We start from the raw sequence: 19,618 nt of genomic DNA on the forward strand, positions 1-19,618 counted from the left end.
TGTGTCATGGTGTGACGCACATGTGATGTCATGGCAGGCTGGCTAATCAAAAGAAGAGCCGTGGATACCAGCAAGTAAAAGGCGGTTTTCTATGCTACCATGTGGCGGCCACAGATAGCTGACAATTCTTACAGTCTTGCAAATAGATTTTCACCAATTCTATTCAGATAAGGGAAAGTGAAAAGGAGAAAGAAGTGGCTCATAAGGTGGAGAAAGAAGAATTATCTGATGAGCTATATGACAAAGTTTACTTTTTATTATCGACTTATGAAAAGTTTGTTGAAACGACAGTAGCCATTTGTAATAATGGATGGAATGGTTATAGGGCTGTGATTTAACAGTCATTTGTGGGCAACTTCATGAGACGGTAGTGTCCTAGTAAAAAAAAAACACTAATATTTCTTTTATGTGTTGCTTACAGCAAACCGTCTTTATAAAAGCCACCTGTTAAATTTGCGGATTTAAAATAAAAATTTTGGATTTACGCCTAATCTTCCACATAAATACACACAGTCAAAAAGAAAAAAAGACAATTTTTTTTAAATAGTTTGACTTTATTTTGTGGTGATTGGAGAAAAGACAAGTAATAAAGTTAGTAATGGTTATAACATGCTGTACTGTATACTGTGCACAGTCTTCCGAGACTCCTACAGCAGATCACAGCGGATTCGCTAGCCTAGAATTGTGATGTATTGACAGACATAAATTAAAAAAAAAATCAATTTTGTACATTATGGATATAAATGCTAGTAAACAAAATAATAAAAAAGTAACACTAACTGAAATGTAAGTGCACACAAAAGTCAATTATGCCTTGTAAGATGGTGAATGGTCATATATATGGCTGTAGAGAACACAGGACGGGCTTGTCTCATAATCTTCTATAGCTCCAGTGGTCAACGTCAAAGCTCGTGGCTCCTCTTCTACAGTCACATGTCCCTCATTTGATGACCACGGGCTGTCCTTGAAGTTGGCCACCATTCTTGTATGGAGTCTATTTATTATCCATGGTGGTGGCATAATTCCATTTTACACAATCTTCTTCACCAGTCTTGATTTTAAAATTGTATTTTGACCGAGGAAAGGAATTTGTAAAACCACAAATAGTTCTTTATTGTAATGATGTGCAAAAAAACTGACCTGTAACCTATTGACTAAGGTCACTGCAAACAAAATGGGTAAACTAAGGCATAAAAATGATTTGTAGAATATGTTAACATCTGAAAGCATGGTCACTTACTCTCAAAAACTCTGGCTTGACTACCACATGACCATCTGAAAGACTAAAACTATGTCTAACTAGTATCATCAAAAGGGCGTATTCTGTGGTTTCTAGTCAGGGGCACCATTGTTTGTTCTCTGGCACAAGTTGAGTGTCGTACGACAAGCCCTTGGTAATACATAGCTTACCCCACCCCTCTCTTCCTAAGGTAAAGTGAACTGTCCTTATCCGGAAGCAAGAAACAAGTCCCATACTCGGTCAATTCCACTTGTATGCACATTAGCAGTCTGAAAAGGTTGGCTTCTGGTCCTTACTATAATGCCCTTTATACCTCCAGTGGGGAAAAAAATTGGTTGTAAATACTTTTGGTCTCCTTTTGAATAGCACCAATGAAAAAGAAAAAAGTTTTGAGAATAGTTTGTTTCTCTCTGCTTCCATGTCGGGTGGACATGGCCACCTGCTGCAATCTAGAAGAAAATCTGGATTTGTGGTTTATATTAGGAATTTTTCTCTTCTGAGAAGCCAAAGTGGAAAAACATTGACAGCTCTTTCAATATTCTACAAGTATTATTTCACAGTCATAAAATTGGATCCAAAGAACAAAAAAAACCTAAGATGTACCGGTGCCAAGGAAGTGGCATACTGCTTCAGTTCTCCAAAAAGAAAAAAAGCTCAAGTTTTGTGCATACAAGAGGAATTTACTGCATTTTAATAGGTATATATTTCAGACTAGAACACAGGGTAGATTTTCAGAAAAGCCAGGGAGAAGGATCAGGCGCACAGAACAGACACACACAAGATTAAGATCTCATCAACCTAACCCTCATCGAAAATGGATTTAAAATAAAAAAAAAAACGTATCTACAGAAGTAAATTTGTTACCGGATACAATGTCATCTTCCCATTTCAAGTACTATATGACAGTAGGGACTGAAGGAGACTGCACCCCCATGTCTACGTCAAGAGGAATGAACCTATGTCACCACCTAAAAGGCTTTGAAAATTGGTATACACCAAAAACTGTCCAGACCTTATAGTCTATGTAGGAGAACACCACTACTGGAGACTAAAATTAAGTTTTACATTTGTTTAACCCTTCTTTTATGGGTTATGTAATTTAGTTGACATACAGTGTTAATGTAATATAAAACCTAGTGGTCACTTCCATTATTTGGAAGCCATTCTTCTACGCCACATTTATGGCATCACAGATGGGTTTCGGTGCCATCATTGTCATGGTCTCTAAAATAATCGTTAATTCATAGATCATTATTGCTATCATTCAAGAAGGAAACAAAGGCATTCCCATCACTAGGGAGAGCAGCAGTAAGAAGACAGGAACGGTATGTGTTACCTGGTAGACGAGTTATCTACGTAGTGAAATAGATGACAATGAAGCTCTACCGGTGAAATGTATATTTGTCTGTACGTGAGAAAAAATGAAATCAACGGTCCTAAAAAAAAAATGCACATTTTGACATAATATACATATGATAAAGAACCTCCATCCAGATATGTTACTTTATATTCAGTTTGAGTGATGTGAAATGTGTAATTTATATCGAATACATATCCGAGGAGTCAAATGATGGACAATCTGTCAGCAATCCCAGTTTATGAAGACGAATTATATCCCAGATCAAAAATGGGATGTCAAAACGTTTGGTTGTTATTTTATTGCCCTAAATAAGACCCTTCTAAACATTACTACAGGATGCTGGATGTAAATTGATTAAGGGTTAAACAAATGTTACCAGAGTGAGAAAAAATGGTCATTGTAAATTCATCTAAAAAAAAAAATGAATAAAAGTAATAAAAAAAAATAATATCCTCCAGCATTTTTATAAACACCCTGTCCTAGAAGGGATTATGTCTTTCCTTAGCATTAGAATTCTGGATAAGCCAAGGAAATTACTCAACGACTTTACTGGACCAAATAAACCAACAACCACCTTCCAGGTCGAATGTACAAATGGAATTGGAGGGCATGAAACTACTCTCCTCCACCTTCCTCCCCTCTGCTTCTGCTGTGACAAAAAGAACATGGACAACTCACGGTCACAACCACAAAGAAAACAAAAAAATACAAGGAATGTGAGACCAAAAGGTTTTATAATGGAGATCCATGGGGGAGAATAACATTGATGAGATATGGGGAGTTGACTGGTAGGGGGTTTAGGAATCATTCAGACCTTGGAAAACAGAAGAACAATGCAGAAGAAGGCCACATTTTTACACCAGAGACTCCAAACCTCCTCTTCTTTCCTTAAGATCATGTCTCAGGCATGCAAGGCAGTCAGCAGCAGGGACATCCATCGAAAACTCATAACACAGGTATCTCTCACAATGAGAGTGTATGGCCCAAGCACCACAAATGACAAGAAGGGGTCAAAACGCATGCACTCGTACATACCAAGGCAACAACACTGCAACCGTCAGGATGGGTGAGTGGAAAGACAAATGCAACCAACCCCTTATGAATGCGGGTCAGCACTTCAATACAAAATTCTGCTTCATCTCCCCCCAGTAATCCCTGATTTGTCTTGAATAAGGCCCTTATGAGATGCATGGTCCTCACGTATTACCTGCAAATAACAAACTCTCTGTTACATAAAATTGTGCCCACCCATGGGGATTTTGGTCTGGTTGCATCATTGGAAGTCACACACGTCCACACATCTACAGACATTGCCTTCTCCTTCCTCCCCCCACACACAAAATATAAAAGCAATAAGTTTACAAAAATAGAAAATAATTACAGCAGTGGATGGCGGGGAGAGGAGGGAAAGGGGGCCGGCCAGAAAGGAGGAAGATAAGTTGGTCTTAGATTATTTGGCTGAGCAGTATAATATTGGGGGACTATTCAGTGCATCTTCCACCAGGTGCAGCTCTTGCTGGTCAATAAGAACGTCCTTCACGCAGCCTATGAAGCCAGTGTTGTATGCCTTGGGTAGTTTGTATGAGACGCTCAGTTTTTCTATTCCACCTACAGGAAGAGAAAAATACAGCAGTTAGACAATATTAAAGGGGTTGTCTGAAATGCCCCATCAGAATGGAATGGCGGAAGCACATGAGCGCCATTGCTCCGTCCAATGTCCTAGAGAGTCAAGTACATTGCCCGGTTATCTCCATCAGTCTCAAAAACAACAAATGGAGCTACACAATAACTTGCCAAGATAGGAGAACCCTACATAGATGTTCCGTTCTTTAAAAAACACCATAAATTTTACATCTAAATAGGGGGCAGCCATCAAAATAGGATCTGAACCAATGGTTTTTGTCAGCACAGATATGAAGATGACCTAAGGCTACGCTATACAAGTTTTTTGAGGCGTTCAAATACTACAATCTGTTCAAGTGGAAACCACTTTAGGAAATGCTCTCTTTTTGTGGAGTTTTTATTTTCATGAGTTTTGGAAGAATTTTTTCCCTTCAGCTTTTTTTGCAGCCTTTATCTTTGGCAGTGCCTAGATTGGGAGTGTATTCCATCAGGAAGTGACATGCATTTCTTTTTGTCACCCACCAATTGTTTGGGGAAAAAACCCTCAATAGCTCCTTGTATGTAAAGCAAAGTGGATGGATTTTGGAATGAGGCAAATTTTCTGAAATAACTCACAGTGAATACAGCCTAAGGCCAGACATGTCCAGTAATCATCCGTTAGAACAGATCCAGCAGCAATCCATTGACAAGGATTCGTTTTTTTGCTAGTTGGATCACGTGGAAGAGAACTATTTAAAGGATTTGTTTGCCATAGACTTCAATGTTAAAAATTATTTCAACTGGATCAGTATTTTTATGTTTAGATGAACAAAAAAAAGCTGTGTGTGCACAACCTTTTTTGTCAAAGGAATGTTGCTGTATCCGTTCTAACTGATGATTACTGTACATCTGAACATAGTCTGAGAAAGGCAGTACATCATTAAGATGTGAGTCAAGAATAGTGCTGTACTATTGTCACACTGCTTTTCTGAAGTGTAGTCAGCCAATTAGGAGTGTATGCCGAACGTGTCCAGTGGCCACCATAATCGCAGTGTCGGCTAAAAAAAAAAAGTGTACTTTGGTCCGGTTTGAGTAGATCGCTTTTGGAAGCATAAAATGGAGATATGTTGGAGTCTAATTCTGTTGAATAGAGTCTGTATGTTGTTAACTAGTTCACGTTGCCTCAGTTATCTCAATGTCTACGCAGATCAGGTCGGAAAGCCCCTCTTTTTTATGAAGATCTTGAAACGTCGCGGATCATTCCGGCTTGCCCTGACTTGAAGGAACATGAGTAGAAGAACACTGGACAGGATTAGCTATCATCTCATCTCAATTACCACTTGGCCGTTCCACTCAAATCATTGCCGTCTACACCGCGCACGACATTAAATATAGAGATACAAAAGCTTTTAGCACAACATCAATTATCTACTCTGCTTTCATCCATATGAAGTGCACGGCATACAGGATCTGTTCCTGCCATTTTTTTCCTGCATTTTCATATTTTTGTGCGGAGGCATCTGTGTTTTTATTTAATCCTAATTAGGTGACCTAGAAAAAATGGCACTTCCAAATAAGCATAACATCCAAAAAGATAGAGGAAGCATATAGCCATAAAATCACATAGCTTTATTAAGGTCAATACAAAAAGACATAGACAGATCTAAAAGGAGATACATATCCAATATAATACCACAAAGTACATATGTCAATAGGTAACAAGCAATGGTAGGTTTATTACCACAATATGTTCAAAAAGGACAGGAATTGATAGGAGCACTGCTCTCTACCTTTTCACAGTTGCCATTTGTGTAACCTCTTGTGTCATCAGTTTAGGGCTGAAGCTGCAGCTATTTAATAGGACATCTTTGTTCCTTATAGGCACTGTGCCTTTACATATGTAATTTTACCTGTTTGAGGCTAATATATGTGCCCTATTGTTAATTGGCTGTGGGCAATGCATATAATAGGAGCACTGCTTTATATTTTTGTATGCTCAATTATTGCTGTACTATAGGCATTGCCTACTTGATACATTAAGAGCACATGCTTTGCGTCATTTTTTAAACGAGTAAGCTTCAGTTTTTTTATGAAACGTACATATGTACTTTGTGGTATTATATTGGATATGTATCTCCTTTTAGATCTGTCTATGTCTTTTTGTATTGACCTTAATAAAGCTATGTGATTTTATGGCTATATGCTTCCTCTATCTTTTTGGATATTGTGTTTTTATTTATCAGGGTGTATGAGAACAAAGTAATCCTTGGCCGTCCAGCTGTTGCTAAACGGCAGCTTCTACGATGCTCAGACTCATTTTCATTTTATTCGGAGACACAAATGGTGCGGATCTGTCAGCTTTTCACTGCAAACCTAATATGTGTCTCCTGTGCATGTACTGTGTGATCGTGAGGAAAAAAAACACATCAACTCGACCAATGGGGGAGTACGTAAAGATGATCAAAACAAGCTTTTCTTAAAGATAAATCTGCACCTTTCACGGTCTATTAGAAAGTCTAAAACTCTGATACAATTAATTTATTAAAGGGGTATTCCCATCTTGTAAAATGAAGACCTATTGATAGGATAGGGCATGGCTTTATGTTCAGTGCAGTACTAACTTTTGGACCTTTTTAATCTTGAAAATAAAAGGAAGGACATCTGCCGTTCTCCCTTCTAAAGATGCACATACACCTTAGGCCTGTTTCACACTTCCGTTTTTTCAAATCCGTCAAAATCCGTTGTTTTCCGTAAAAAAACGGATCCGCCATTTTTTGCAGGATCCGTTTTTTTTGTCCCATAGACTTCCATTACGGTTACCGCGGATCCGTCAAAAAACGGATCCGTTTTTAAAAAAACGGATCCGTTTGCATCAGTTTCCGTCAAAAAACGGAAACGGATCCGTTTGGCGGACACAAAAACGGAAGTGTGAAACAGGCCTTAGATGACGGTCAACTGAATGAACGCTCTCTCGACTACACCGAACTAAGAGTTCATGTATTGTCAATGAAGAAAGGGGAGAAAGCTGATGTTGGAGACTTTTGTCGGCAAGTTATCTATTGTGGAAACAAATGTCTTCAGCATTTCAATTTACATTGCCCGATCCTTCTCTCCTTCTGATATAGCCTGTTGGAGGAGAGTCATGAGGCTCCTATTGACATTAGATGGTCAGCAGATGTTGCCAAAATTGGCAGTTCAGCCGACATTGATATGTAACCTTTAGTTTTCCTTCACCAAGCCTCCAATAATAATGCAACGTTTTACAATTGTACATGTGAATGAACCAATACGTACCCAACCAGAGGGCACCATCTGTATCAAGTTGTTTTGCCCCAAGTGGAGATGATCCAAAGACTGGAGCCTCATTGCCAACTTGTAGTATGCCATCCCTGTTATTTCTGCAAAACAAGCCATACACAATATGAAGAGGCATGAAGTAACCATATAATAGACATTTTATGAAGTGCAGCAATGACCAGAATGCAGGTACCACAATTAAAGGACAATGTCAATGATGTTGTTAAATTTATATTACATTAGGGTTAACTTACACCCCCAATGCTGCATCGCAAATTCCTCTTGTATCCGCCAATCTCTTGGCGCATTCACACAGCCGCCACCTGACCCCAATGTTTTTACAATTTCTGCAATGGCACAGTACATTGTGTCCCTCATACTCCAGCCTTGGCATGTGAAGCATCCGGAGAGCTTAGAGTCCCAGTGATTTCCTCCCCCCATGAGCGGCAGCCATCCAAAACCATGGCTTACCAGGCCCCATAGAGAGTCCTGTCCTCCATGGAATGTAATGTCAGTACAAATCCTACATCACCTAACCTCTTACATGCCAAATACAAGAAACCCTTATATGTATCTAAGTTTAGACAGACTTTTGATTGTCGGATCATCTTTAAAGTAATCTCAAATTAGTGGACCAGTCTTATCCACTCCTTTGACATAGTCCTAGATATCCTTAGTTTATATAATATGGAAAACCCTCGGTTACGACTGGGAAAAAATAGTTTGCCATTCTTCATCATTGAACTTTATTAAATGATTTCCCATAGCACAGTAGGTTAGCCGGTGAGACAACATTGTGCACACAATGGAGCAAATTCATGTCTTCTTCATCTCAATGATGAGTTGCATGGTGTTAATAGCAATAGAGAGGACAGTCCAAAGGAATGCTCTGGAATCCGGAGCAGGCAAGCCCTCGCACGCCTATGTTAGCTTTTCCACCCGTTTGCCATTCTGCAGATGCCTCACTCTATTCTTATTCCAGGGGGAAGTGAAGGGCATAATGAACAGAGATAATCCCAGGCATATGCTTACTTGACCCAGTGCACCCATTTCCACGTTGACTAACCAATACCAGAAGTCTACTAAGATCGGATGATTTTTGAGGTTACATTTTGATGAACTTTAAACAGTTATCCATATTCCATGGACCATTTTGAGTCCTTCCCACTCATTTTTTGTTCACATAAAACCTTCTAACATTTTGTTTTTACCACATCTTACCTCAGTGCTTTAATGCGAATCCACTGATTGGTGTTAACCGGTACTGTAGAACGGAGGATAACTGGCTTAGATCCTAGATCATAGGTCATCTGAACATATCCTCCTACCACAGCAAGAGCGATGTAGTCGGAGCGTTCTGTTCCTTTTCCACTCCATAAGATGAGACCCTGAGTAGCTTCGGTCTTGATACTCAACTCAAACTGGTTGGTTAGGAGGGCCTTCTCGCTGTGGGAATAAATCGTAGTAAGTATTCACTTATCCTTTGTGTATAGAGCTAGTTGAGGCATTCTCTTGCCTTGGGTGCAACAAGATCATTAGACCTAAAACTGAATTCCTCACAGAATATCTACAGTGAAGGAAATAATTATTTGATCCCTTGCTGATTTTGTACATTTGCCCACTGACAGACATGAACAGTCTATAATGTTAAGGGTAGGTTAATTTTAAAATTGAGATATAGAATAGCAAAAATAAAATCCGGAAAATAACATTTTATAAATTACATAAATGTATTTGCATTTTGTAGTGAGAAATAAATATTTGATCCCTCTGGCAAACAAGACTTAATATTTAGTGGCAAAACCCTTGTTGGCAAGCACAGCAGTCAGATGTTTTTTTGCAGTTGATGATGAGTTTTGCACATATGTCAGGAGGAATTTTGGTCCATTCGTCTTTGCAGATCATCTCTAAGTCGTTAATAAGTTTTCCATGGGATTAAGGTCTGGAGACTGGCTAGGCCACTCCATGACCTTAATGTGCTTCTTTTTTAGCTACTCCTTTGTTGCCTTGGCTGTATGTTTTGGGTCACTGTCTTTTTGGAAGACCCAGCCACGACCCATTTTTTAATATCCTGGTGGAGTGAAGGAGGTTGTCACTCAGAATTTTACGGTACATGGCCCATCCATTCTGCCATTGATGCTGTGAAGTAGACCTGTGCCCTTAGCAGAGTAACACCCTCAAAAAATAATGTTTCCACCTCCATGCCAAAGACCTCAATTTTTGTCTCATCTGACCACAGCACCTTCTCCCAATCAGTCAGAGAAGCATCCAGGTGTTCATTGGCAAACTACAGATGGGCCTGCACATGTGCCTTCTTGAACAAGGGGACCTTGCGGACACTGCAGGATTTTAAACCTTTCCGGCATAATGTGTTATCAATGTTTTTTTTGGTGACTGTGGTCCCAGCTGCCTTGAGATCATTAACAAGTTCCCTCCGTGTAATTTTAGGCTGATCTCTTACCTTCCTCCTCATGATCAAGGATACCCCACGAGGTGAGATTTTGCATGGTGCCCCTGATCGATGTTGATTGACAGTCATTTTGTATTTCTTCAATTTCTTACTAATGTACCAACAGTTGTCTCCTTCTTATCCAGCGCCTTACATATGATTTTGTAGCCCATTCAAGCTTTGTGCAAGTCTATGATCTTGTCCCTGACATCCTTATAAAGCTCTTTGGTCTTGCCCATGTTGTAGAGGTTAGAGTCTGACTGAATAATTGAGTCTCTGGACAGGAGTGTTTTATAAAGGTGGCTATGTAAGACCGCTGCCTTTAATGCAGGTAACGAGTTGATTAGGAGCATCTAAGTCAGGGGTGGGGAATCTCAGGCCCCAGGGCCATTTACGGCCCTCGATGACCTCTTATCAGGCCCCCGAGCAGATTCTCAGGGACCACATTCTTGGGCAGGGAGCTGTATTTTGATTGCCACAAGCTCATTAATTTCTTCATGCTCTTTTGGCACACACACGCAGTGTTCACTACTGAACATTGAAGGGCATTCAATGAAAGATTAAGTCATGAAACCAGTGCCAAAGTCAGGAAGTACTTTGTGGGCGGAGTTTGTACGGCCCCCGAAGGATGGTATAAATATTCAAATGGCGCTTGGCAGAAAAAAGATTCCCCACCCCTGGTCTTAGTGGTCTGTAGGAGCCAGAACACTTAATGGTTGGTAGGGGATCAAATACTTATTTCTCACTGCAAAATGCAAATAAATTGATATCATTTATATAATGTGATTTCCTGGACTTTGTTTTTGATATTCTATCTCAGTGTTAAAATTATAGACTGTTCTTGTCTTTGTCAGTGACCACACTTACAAAATCAGCAAGGGATCAAATATTTTATTTCCTTCACTGTATAAAGAGGACTTACCCATGTATCCATGTTTAGAGGCCTTGTATGGCCCATGTAGCATGCTTTTATAAGGTTACCCCTCGCCTTGAGCATTCTCATTATCATTGTGAAATAGATTTCTAATCTTTGGTTGGTTAAATACTAAGAGCCCGGATTCATTTGGATGATACGAGAGGATCAATCATTTCATATGAATAATTGATTTTGAAAATGGTTACTTCATCATATGTTACAGAATGTCATTTTCTTACTGCCGATGAATGATTGGGTGTGATGGCACCCACTAAACAATTTAGGGGCTAGCATTACAGAATTTCCTATGGTTCTGCCTCAAGAAAAGATTGGGGGGGGTTCTTCTTATCCCGTAAATGGCATTTGGGATAAGGCGTTTATTATTTTATTTTATTTTTTAGGTGTGTCCATTATCTTAGCTTTGGTAAAATATTATAGAAAACTTCTGCCCACTGAAACAATGAATACATGTACAATATCGATACTGAATCACATCACAAGTACAAACCACCAAGAGCACATTGACAATACAACGACACAATATCACAAAACGCCTCCACTTTCCATATTTAGGGCTGGCTGGTATATGTATAGTTAGGGGATACTTCTTATGGCGGAATTAGCAAAACTTCTGGATTCTTTCACCCACACAGCAACAGCTGAGAAGGCAGGGGAAGTTCCCCAAGGGAAAAACCAGGTTGGGCGATATGGACAGTGAGTTCTTATTCTATTACAGTTTCTGTTATGAGAACTTACATTTTTTTCTTTAAGTCTCACTGTCGCCATTGTCTCTTTGAAAGAGCGAGAAGGGAACATATACAAGTTAGGCTCAGGGTTACAAGATAAAATCTCTCCGAGTGAACCTGCACCAGGAAGTAGATCACACTGATTTGTGCCGTGGAGCTTTCGGTCTTCTCTGCTTATATACTGACGTCTGATGTTTTAAATAATGATTATTTCGCAGACAGCTTATCTTTCCCTTTATCTGCCATACACATGCACACTCAGGTTGGCTGAGCACACCTTCACTTTTGCTAGCGAGAGTAGAATAAGTCGCTGCCTGAAGGCAGTTTATGAGGACAAAAGTGGTTTTTCACTTTCAGCAAAGTGGACCCCAAACGTTTGCAAGCATGTAAAGGAAAACCATATGCTACTTGTCCTTCTCCACCAGCTCTCGGCAGCCAAAACACAAAGATCTGGAGCAGCTTCAGAGATGATGTCCATCAACCATTCAGCCAATCACTGAACTCAATGAATGTGTGGAGCCATGATGCATGTGGTCAACGTGACGTCACCACCTCAGTCAGCACATAGAAAAGGGAGGAAGGTAGCGGTGCTGGACTGGGCAGCCAAGGGCCCACCAGTAACCAACTCCAAGGACTCCTATTTTTAACTACATGCAAATATGACATTATCCACAATCACAAATGTATGTAACAATGAACTGGGTAGCTTGGTAAGGGAGCGCTATCGAAAGTCCTTCCTTCTTGCTGCAGTTAGGCTGTATAACCAGCACTGTCCAAAACGGAGAATGACCCAAACAGAGAACTGATAGATCCAAAGTTGTGACAGTCCGGTTACATTTTTTTTTTTTTTCGTGTATGTACCTACCTACTGTCAATGTAATGCCTTTATGCATCTGTACCTGTACTTGTTCCTACCTTGCTGCTGTAATGCTCTGAATTTCCCCATGGTGGGACGATTAAAGGATTATCTTATCTCTTAAATGAATAAGAGGTTGTCTTTGTTTGTACTTAGTGATTCAGGTATATTGTGCCAAGAACTGCTCATAGATGAGGGTGGTGGCCTACTCTTGCAAAGGGGTCCACCTGAGGATTCTCCTGTTTTCCTGTGGGCCAGTCCAAGCCTGAAAGGGAGTGAGTAGCTGAAAGAATTTGATGTTCGCTTTGCTAAAAGTGGAAAACCTATTAAGCACTGGAATCCTTTATCATAGCACACAAGATTTTCAGCCGGTTCTCCGATGATTTTGTTTTCATAAAGTCTATATAGGGCTTAAACGTTTTTACAAGTTGAAGAGTAAACCAGAAAAGATAGGGGTTAATATACATTCTGAAATTAAGTCAATTTCTTAAGGATTTCTAACTGCCCATGGGAAGCTTGTCCATCATCGAAGCCATGGAGGTAAACTTACTCGTAATGATAAAACTTAAAAAAAAAATCAGTGTTTCCATTAAGAAACCTTGAAGTTTCCATTCAGTTCCAACAGCAAAAGTTGCTAATGGTTTGATATGTGGGCGTAAAGGTTCACAAAATGCACTGCACCAGCACAACTGACCCAATATGCCAAGTTAGCAGAATCAGGTGATATATAGTAAAAGGTCAACAGATATCTCCAGACATCTGTACCTAGAACACTGTTTAATACCAGTTGTGCACTCTGAATATGATTTGTAATATTTTTTTTATATAAAAAGAATGTGAAAATGGGACTCTGAAATGTCCCAGTAGAATAGAGTGGTGCCTTTGCCTGCGCCCAACAGCTTCATTCATTGTCTATTGGACTGCAGGAGATAGCCAGGCACTGTACTCAAGCAGAGCAGTTCAGAGAACCATTCTCAAAATTTGTTGTGGGTCCAAATAGTCGTAGCCCTCCCCATCAATCAGCACGTAATCATCACGCTATTGGATGGTAGACCCACTGCGCGACGGTCTGGGTTTACCCTTGAGGGGTGTAGCTAAGCAGAAGCAGCTACCTGGTTCATTACTAGAGCTTCTGATGGTGCGGTCAGGCTTGTGTTGCAGATAGCCACCAGGTACCACTCAATGGCAGTCTCCAGGTGCTGCAGCAGCTGACTATAAGTGTCAAGGACACAGGTACGGACGCAGCTGAGTGACCATGGCGGTAAGCATGTCGGCATCCCTGCTGGGGAAGAGGGAGAGGAACCATGCAGGGACCCCAGCGTTACAGTTATCACCTAAGCTGCAGATACATAATATCTCGAGTTTGGAGCCTTTAAATAGTTTTGGCCATTTAGTTTTGCTGCTCTTAACAATTGCAAATCTCAATTGTCCAACATCACTATTGGTGTCATTTTATTTGATTTAATGTACAGCGTGCACAACTAGGAGAAAACATGGTAAAATCTTACAACAAATACAAAAAGCAGCGACAGACAAAGCAGGCAGCAGAGGTACTTACCTGGGGTCATCGGGATTGTCCACTGGACCAAGACTTTAGAAGCAGAAAGAAAGTGGGAGGCATGCAGTAAGCAGCAGCAGGAAATGTGCAGAAAATTCATTTATACCACCAAACCCAATAGAGCAAGATCCCCCTCCTCCCATAGTAGCCGTAATGTAAAATTCCAAAAATGCACTATTTAGAACTGTTAATCCCTGGCTGATTAGAAAGGTCAGCAAGCCAAGCTAAAACCAACATGAAGACCCTTTCAAATGTATTGATAATTGTCCAAACCAGCCTTATAATAATGCTTGTTCCCGATCATTGCCCTGGGTAAATGCGCCACTGTCCAGCTGATGAGCAAGCATAACCTTTGATCATTGGCTGATTGGATTGTTTTTGCGGAAACTATCATCCGTCGGTGGCCCATCACCCGTGTAAATGGAAGATGTGTGCTACCAGCGATATGCATTGTGCATGGAGACAGAACAAATGTAATAACCCCATACAGTCTCCTTACAGTTTATGTCCACCAGTGTAAAAGGCGCTCAATGTGGATAGCTTTAGAAGCCACCACCTGATTAATAGCGTTAATATAATTTAGGATTAATATATATGCTTTACACGCATTATCAAGTTTTGCCAGTATTTAATCGTAGATTTCCAAGAAACTCTGAAACTTTTTTTTCCTTACAGCAGACTTTGATTTATGACCGCACTCTGTACTCCCACAGCCGCTGTCTATCATCCTGCATTCAGAACTATTACGGTCATTTTTAAAAACATTATTTTATTACTTTGTAGAAAAAGGAGCACTATAGGGGATATGTGTCAAAATGACTCCATTGGGTGGAAGAAAAATGGATTTTGCCTTCATTTTGAGCTGGAGGCACTAGAAGACTCGCTAATCTTGCTTGTTACATTTGACTTGCCTCTCATTTATGGAGGTTAATGGCTGGATTCATCAGTCCATCATCTCCTGCATTATGTGATCTCTGCAGTTGATAAATCTCAAAAGGCATTAAAAAATGTTACTGATAAGGGCTATAGACGTGTCGTCATAATCCTCATTCATGACTGGCATTGTAGAAGCACGAGCAAAGCATTGCACCGCAGAAAATCCCTCTGTGTGTATCGGTGCTAAGTTTTTGCTTGTCTGCTCTGAGGTCTGATTAACTTTAGGGATCTGATTGTTTTTTGGTGGCTGGTATTGAAAATTAATTTAGTGGTGTGAATAAATTTTGGATGATTTCATAATTTTAAGGGGGTTTACCACGAACAAAGTTGATTTTAATCAGTAGATCTTGGAATAATAATAATTTCCATATTTGGATGTGTTTAAATAAAATGTTCCTGTGCTGAGATAATCTTAAAAATGTGCCCCTGCTGTGTACTGTGTAAAGGCTGTGTATGACTGTACAGGAACATGGTCTGATATACCACAGCTCCTGGGCAGGGGAGGAAGCAAAAGAGTATAAAGACATTACAGCATGGGATCACAGATGATTATTTTTGTGAGATAAAGCATTTCACCTCCTGGTTTAAAAAAATGTTTTAGCTGGAAGAATTATTTGCGATCCCCTGTTGTAATGTCTGTGTAGTTTTTTGCTTCTTCCCCTGCCCAGGAGCTGTGGTAGGTGCTGACCGTGAACTGGAGCAGCTCTGCACAGTGAGACACAGCCATTACACAGTTCACAGCAATGGAACATTTATAAGATTATCTTAGCATAGTAACATTTTTTTTTTAAATACATCCAATTGTGGAACTTATTATTCCAAGATCTATTGATTAAAAATGTACATTGCTCGTGGGACAACTCCTTTAAACGATATAGACACCTTTTATAGGCTTTTTTTTACTTGTATTTTGGGCTAAAAATATTTTTCATTTGTTTCATTACAAATTCTGAACCTTTTACAGCCATAGTGTCTCCCTTCAGCTGCAGAATGAGATATATTAGAATCCGTCAGTGCGCTCATACTAGTGGGGAGTTTGTAACCTTTTTTCACCTTTTACCTTTCAACTGATTTATGTCTATATTGAAGTTCAGCTGAACTGAGAAGTTCAGAAAAAGACAAATACAGTTACAATCTGCCCATTAGAAAGAGCTCACGGACAGATTTTGACTTAAATCATTCAGCTAGCAATGTGTAGGGAAGCGCAGAGCCTATGAAAGGAAAAAGGCGCAACATTTTTTTTTAATGAAACCCAATTGCAAAAAAATGATTTTTATCACAAAATAAATGGAAGTTAAAAAATAAATTGTCTTCAAAAGGTACCCATGTCTTTAGGGCTCATTCTGATTTCCCTTTGTCCTGTATAAGTTATCTACCGTCCTGAAGAATTAGGGCCCTAAGGTTATCTTCACACCCGTTCAGTGGCTCAGTCAGGGCGTACATCCGAACCCCCCACAAAACACAATTTGGATGTATGCGTCGACAGGGCCATAGACTGTAATGGTGCCGAGATAGGAAACGTGCACTGACATGCATCATTTTCAGGAGTGTATGCTTACTGGTACATCTATTACGTCTGAGTGTCCGCCTCAAGTAGGCGTATAATGCACCTCAGAGCGCACGTTTGCTTTGTCGGCACCATTACAGTCTATGGCCCCCATCGGTGTATACGTCCGGACCCCGTTTTTGCAGGGGATTCCATACGTATGCCACGGCGGGGATACAGAACATAATGTGAAAGCACCCCAAGAAACTTCCAGCAGTTTTTCTTTTTATTTGAGAAAAACTGATCAAATTCTGAAAGTCAGACCAATTTTTTTTTTCCTATGAGAAAAATTACTGATGTGTGAATGAGCCCTTACTGTTGGTGATCAGCTTGAACCTTGATTAGAACACATAGCCAGGTAAGGGCATGGTTCGACAGCCATATAAATCGGAGCGAGATCGGAACACAGTGCACGGACGGACTGGCCGGCATCTCTCCCAATCCAAACGTGACAACTGCATAAAAATATATGAAGCAGGCAGGCTCTGGTCGGAAGAGCCGCCGGCCAGTCCGTACACTGCGTTCTGATTTCGCTCCGATTGATATGGCCATCTGACTATGCCCTCATGTGGATCAATATGAAAATCAGTTTGCAGTAAGGATGAGCACCATACACATTTTTATCCAAATGCATACATCTTTTTCCTCTTTCATTCTGACCTGCTCCAGCACATGGAGTGTTCTTCCCTAGAAGCACCAAAGGCAGAGGAGATTATGGAGCTTTATAGAGCTACCATAGGTGGCATATGGAGTGCTCACCCATCCATAATACAAAATTAAAGGGGCTCCAAGTGCCACTTTTACAGGGGGTGCGCATGCGGCTTTGCCATGTGAATGTCGTGGACCTTACTATAGTATAGATTAAAACTGTGCTACTAAACTAGGATGTCTCCAGGGTTTAGACTTAAGGTAATCAATTTTGGCCAAACCTAGCCAAGAGCACAAAGGGCATTCAGTGCATATTATCAATGATGGCCACGGGTGCCGAACCTATCAAACCATCACTACTACAGTAAGTTGTTAGTTTGCGGCTCACTACCATAAACCTTCTGCCAAGACATTTTGTGACTCCTACTCAACAATCTGCTGTGATTGCAGCACCCGTCATCCGGCACATCAAAGGATGGTCATCGATTCATATAGTATTGTCTGAATAGAAGCAATATTCGCTTTTAAGCATTGAGGACCCTTTTACAGCTATTCGAAAAGTTTCCAAAGACAAGATACACAGACTACACTATAGAAAGACAAGGACACAAGATAATCTCCATTATTACGCCACTGGACTGCTTGTCTATGATAACGGGTTGCATTGTCCCGTTTACTAGGTGACGCATTACACTTAAGATGATGACAGTGATTCACAGGAGCGGAAGAATCGATGGATGCGTTGAATGTAACAGGGAGATAACAAAGATTTGGGGATACGGGGCGGTCTATATTTGGGCTTCATTTTCATGAACATTGATAACAATAGTGGCCAACAATGGATTTGATAACAGCAACGGGGAATGAATGAGAGATGTATTCTCACATCTGCAGAGACATGTGCAGGCAGTGATCAAGCTCACAGAGATGGAACAGGCAAAATGTTGAAAAACACCTTCAGTGAAGCATGGATCGGGCAGGTGTGGACATTTTACTTACTCAGGTATCTCATTAGTCAGGTGGCTTGAAAACAAGGAAACAACATGGACACATAAGACAGAAGACAGACGTGTGAAATAGACTGACATCTACTTGCACATTAAAGGGAATACCATCACTTAGTAATCAAGTACAGTTCTAGTATCGCTTCAGTTATATTACTGCATGTAGCTGCTGAAGAGTATCCAACATAAAAAAAGTCTCTCCCTTATCTCCAGAAGCCAGGAGAGACTGAATATCCATTATTTATTTTATATATAAATATATTATTTATTTATGGGGGGTTTTTGCACATGCCATTGGTATCTGATCAAAGAGCACAAATTCCTTTTTAATGAAACATCTAAGAACATGTATTATCCCCTTTCCATTTCTATGTTGGCTGCATGCATGCATGTTAAAAGGGTTGTCCAGGTTTGGAGCTCAAGTCTGCAGTCACTCTATGTGACTGCAGACTTGTTGATCCTCACATTGCACTCTGTCAGGATTATTCATGCCAGGAGCAGAAGGGGACATGTGACTGCAAGTATGCGATTTGTATACTTCCTGCCACATTCTATCTATACGTGTCCAGTCTCGCTCAACTCACTTGTATTGAACAAAGCTTCACATGTCTAGTTAGCATGTGATTGCATGTATGCAAATCGCATACTTACGGTCACACGCTCGCCAGCGCCGGAGAATCCCGACAATGGCCAGTGTGCGCACTGTGAGAATTCACAAGTCTGCAGTCACATAGAATGACTGCAGACTTGAGTCCCAAGCCTGGACAACTCCTTTACTTCTTGGTACAACGCTATTGGAGAAACAGAAACTACATATTTTTCAAAGGTAAAATCCAACACGTTATCTACGGCATAAATTGGCATGCTGCTAATTCAAATCTGCAGCATCGGCAATTTGCGCTGCATTTTTTTTTCTGTAAAGTGTGTATGAGATTATTTAAAATCTTCATTCTTGATGCTGGTACTGTAAAATGCATTGGATTATCTGTGTTTGTGCCTTTATGGACGTGCCATTAAAGTGCTGCAGTTAGTGGACACCATGACTTGGATATTTAGAGCATAAAAATTACTTAATGGTCATTTAAAGAAAAAAAAAATCATTAAAAAATAAAAATACGAAAAGTAATATACAGATATATTCCCTTTAATGGTCCAGTCCAGGAGGCAGGACATACTGTGTGGCATATGTTGCAGTGCGCAGCAAATGATCACAAAGTGGTTCTAGACAAGTATGGGATGTAAAAATAATACAAAAAGATTTCCACGGTGAGGTCTATATGACATTGTTATCTCAATTCACTCCGTACCACCATGTAAAATTTATTACTGGAACAGATCTAAAGTCTTATAATGCAGCTATGAATTCTATTTGCCATCAAGTATAAACCCTCCTAAAGTTATGTACAAAACGCCTATATTCATAAAGGGTATAAAATATATACGGTAAACACTCCCGCAAT

The 19,618-nt window shown here is 40.1% G+C and overlaps 1 protein-coding gene across 13 annotated transcripts in view; it reads right to left on the reverse strand.

The window, feature by feature from the left end:
* Window positions 1-533: 533 nt before the first annotated feature.
* The window catches only part of AGRN (agrin), a 719,629-nt gene continuing 700,544 nt past the window's right edge, over window positions 534-19,618 (reverse strand). For 9 of the 13 annotated variants that reach the window (XM_073585333.1, XM_073585332.1, XM_073585329.1 and 6 more), the window contains 5 exons: window positions 18,154-18,177; window positions 14,025-14,057; window positions 8,721-8,945; window positions 7,497-7,600; window positions 534-4,208 (listed from right to left, as the gene is read on the reverse strand). In XM_073585333.1, coding sequence (XP_073441434.1) covers window positions 4,051-4,208; window positions 7,497-7,600; window positions 8,721-8,945; window positions 14,025-14,057; window positions 18,154-18,177 — 544 coding nt within the window. In that variant the 3' untranslated portion in view covers window positions 534-4,050. The remainder of the gene's footprint in view (window positions 4,209-7,496; window positions 7,601-8,720; window positions 8,946-14,024; window positions 14,058-18,153; window positions 18,178-19,618) is intronic. The other 4 variants (XM_073585337.1, XM_073585338.1, XM_073585341.1 and 1 more) reach the window with 2 other exon arrangements.

Source organism: Dendrobates tinctorius, unplaced genomic scaffold (assembly GCF_039654945.1).
Source record: "Dendrobates tinctorius isolate UK_male_01 unplaced genomic scaffold, ASM3965494v1 ptg000086l, whole genome shotgun sequence".
NCBI classification, from domain to species: Eukaryota; Metazoa; Chordata; class Amphibia; order Anura; family Dendrobatidae; genus Dendrobates; species Dendrobates tinctorius.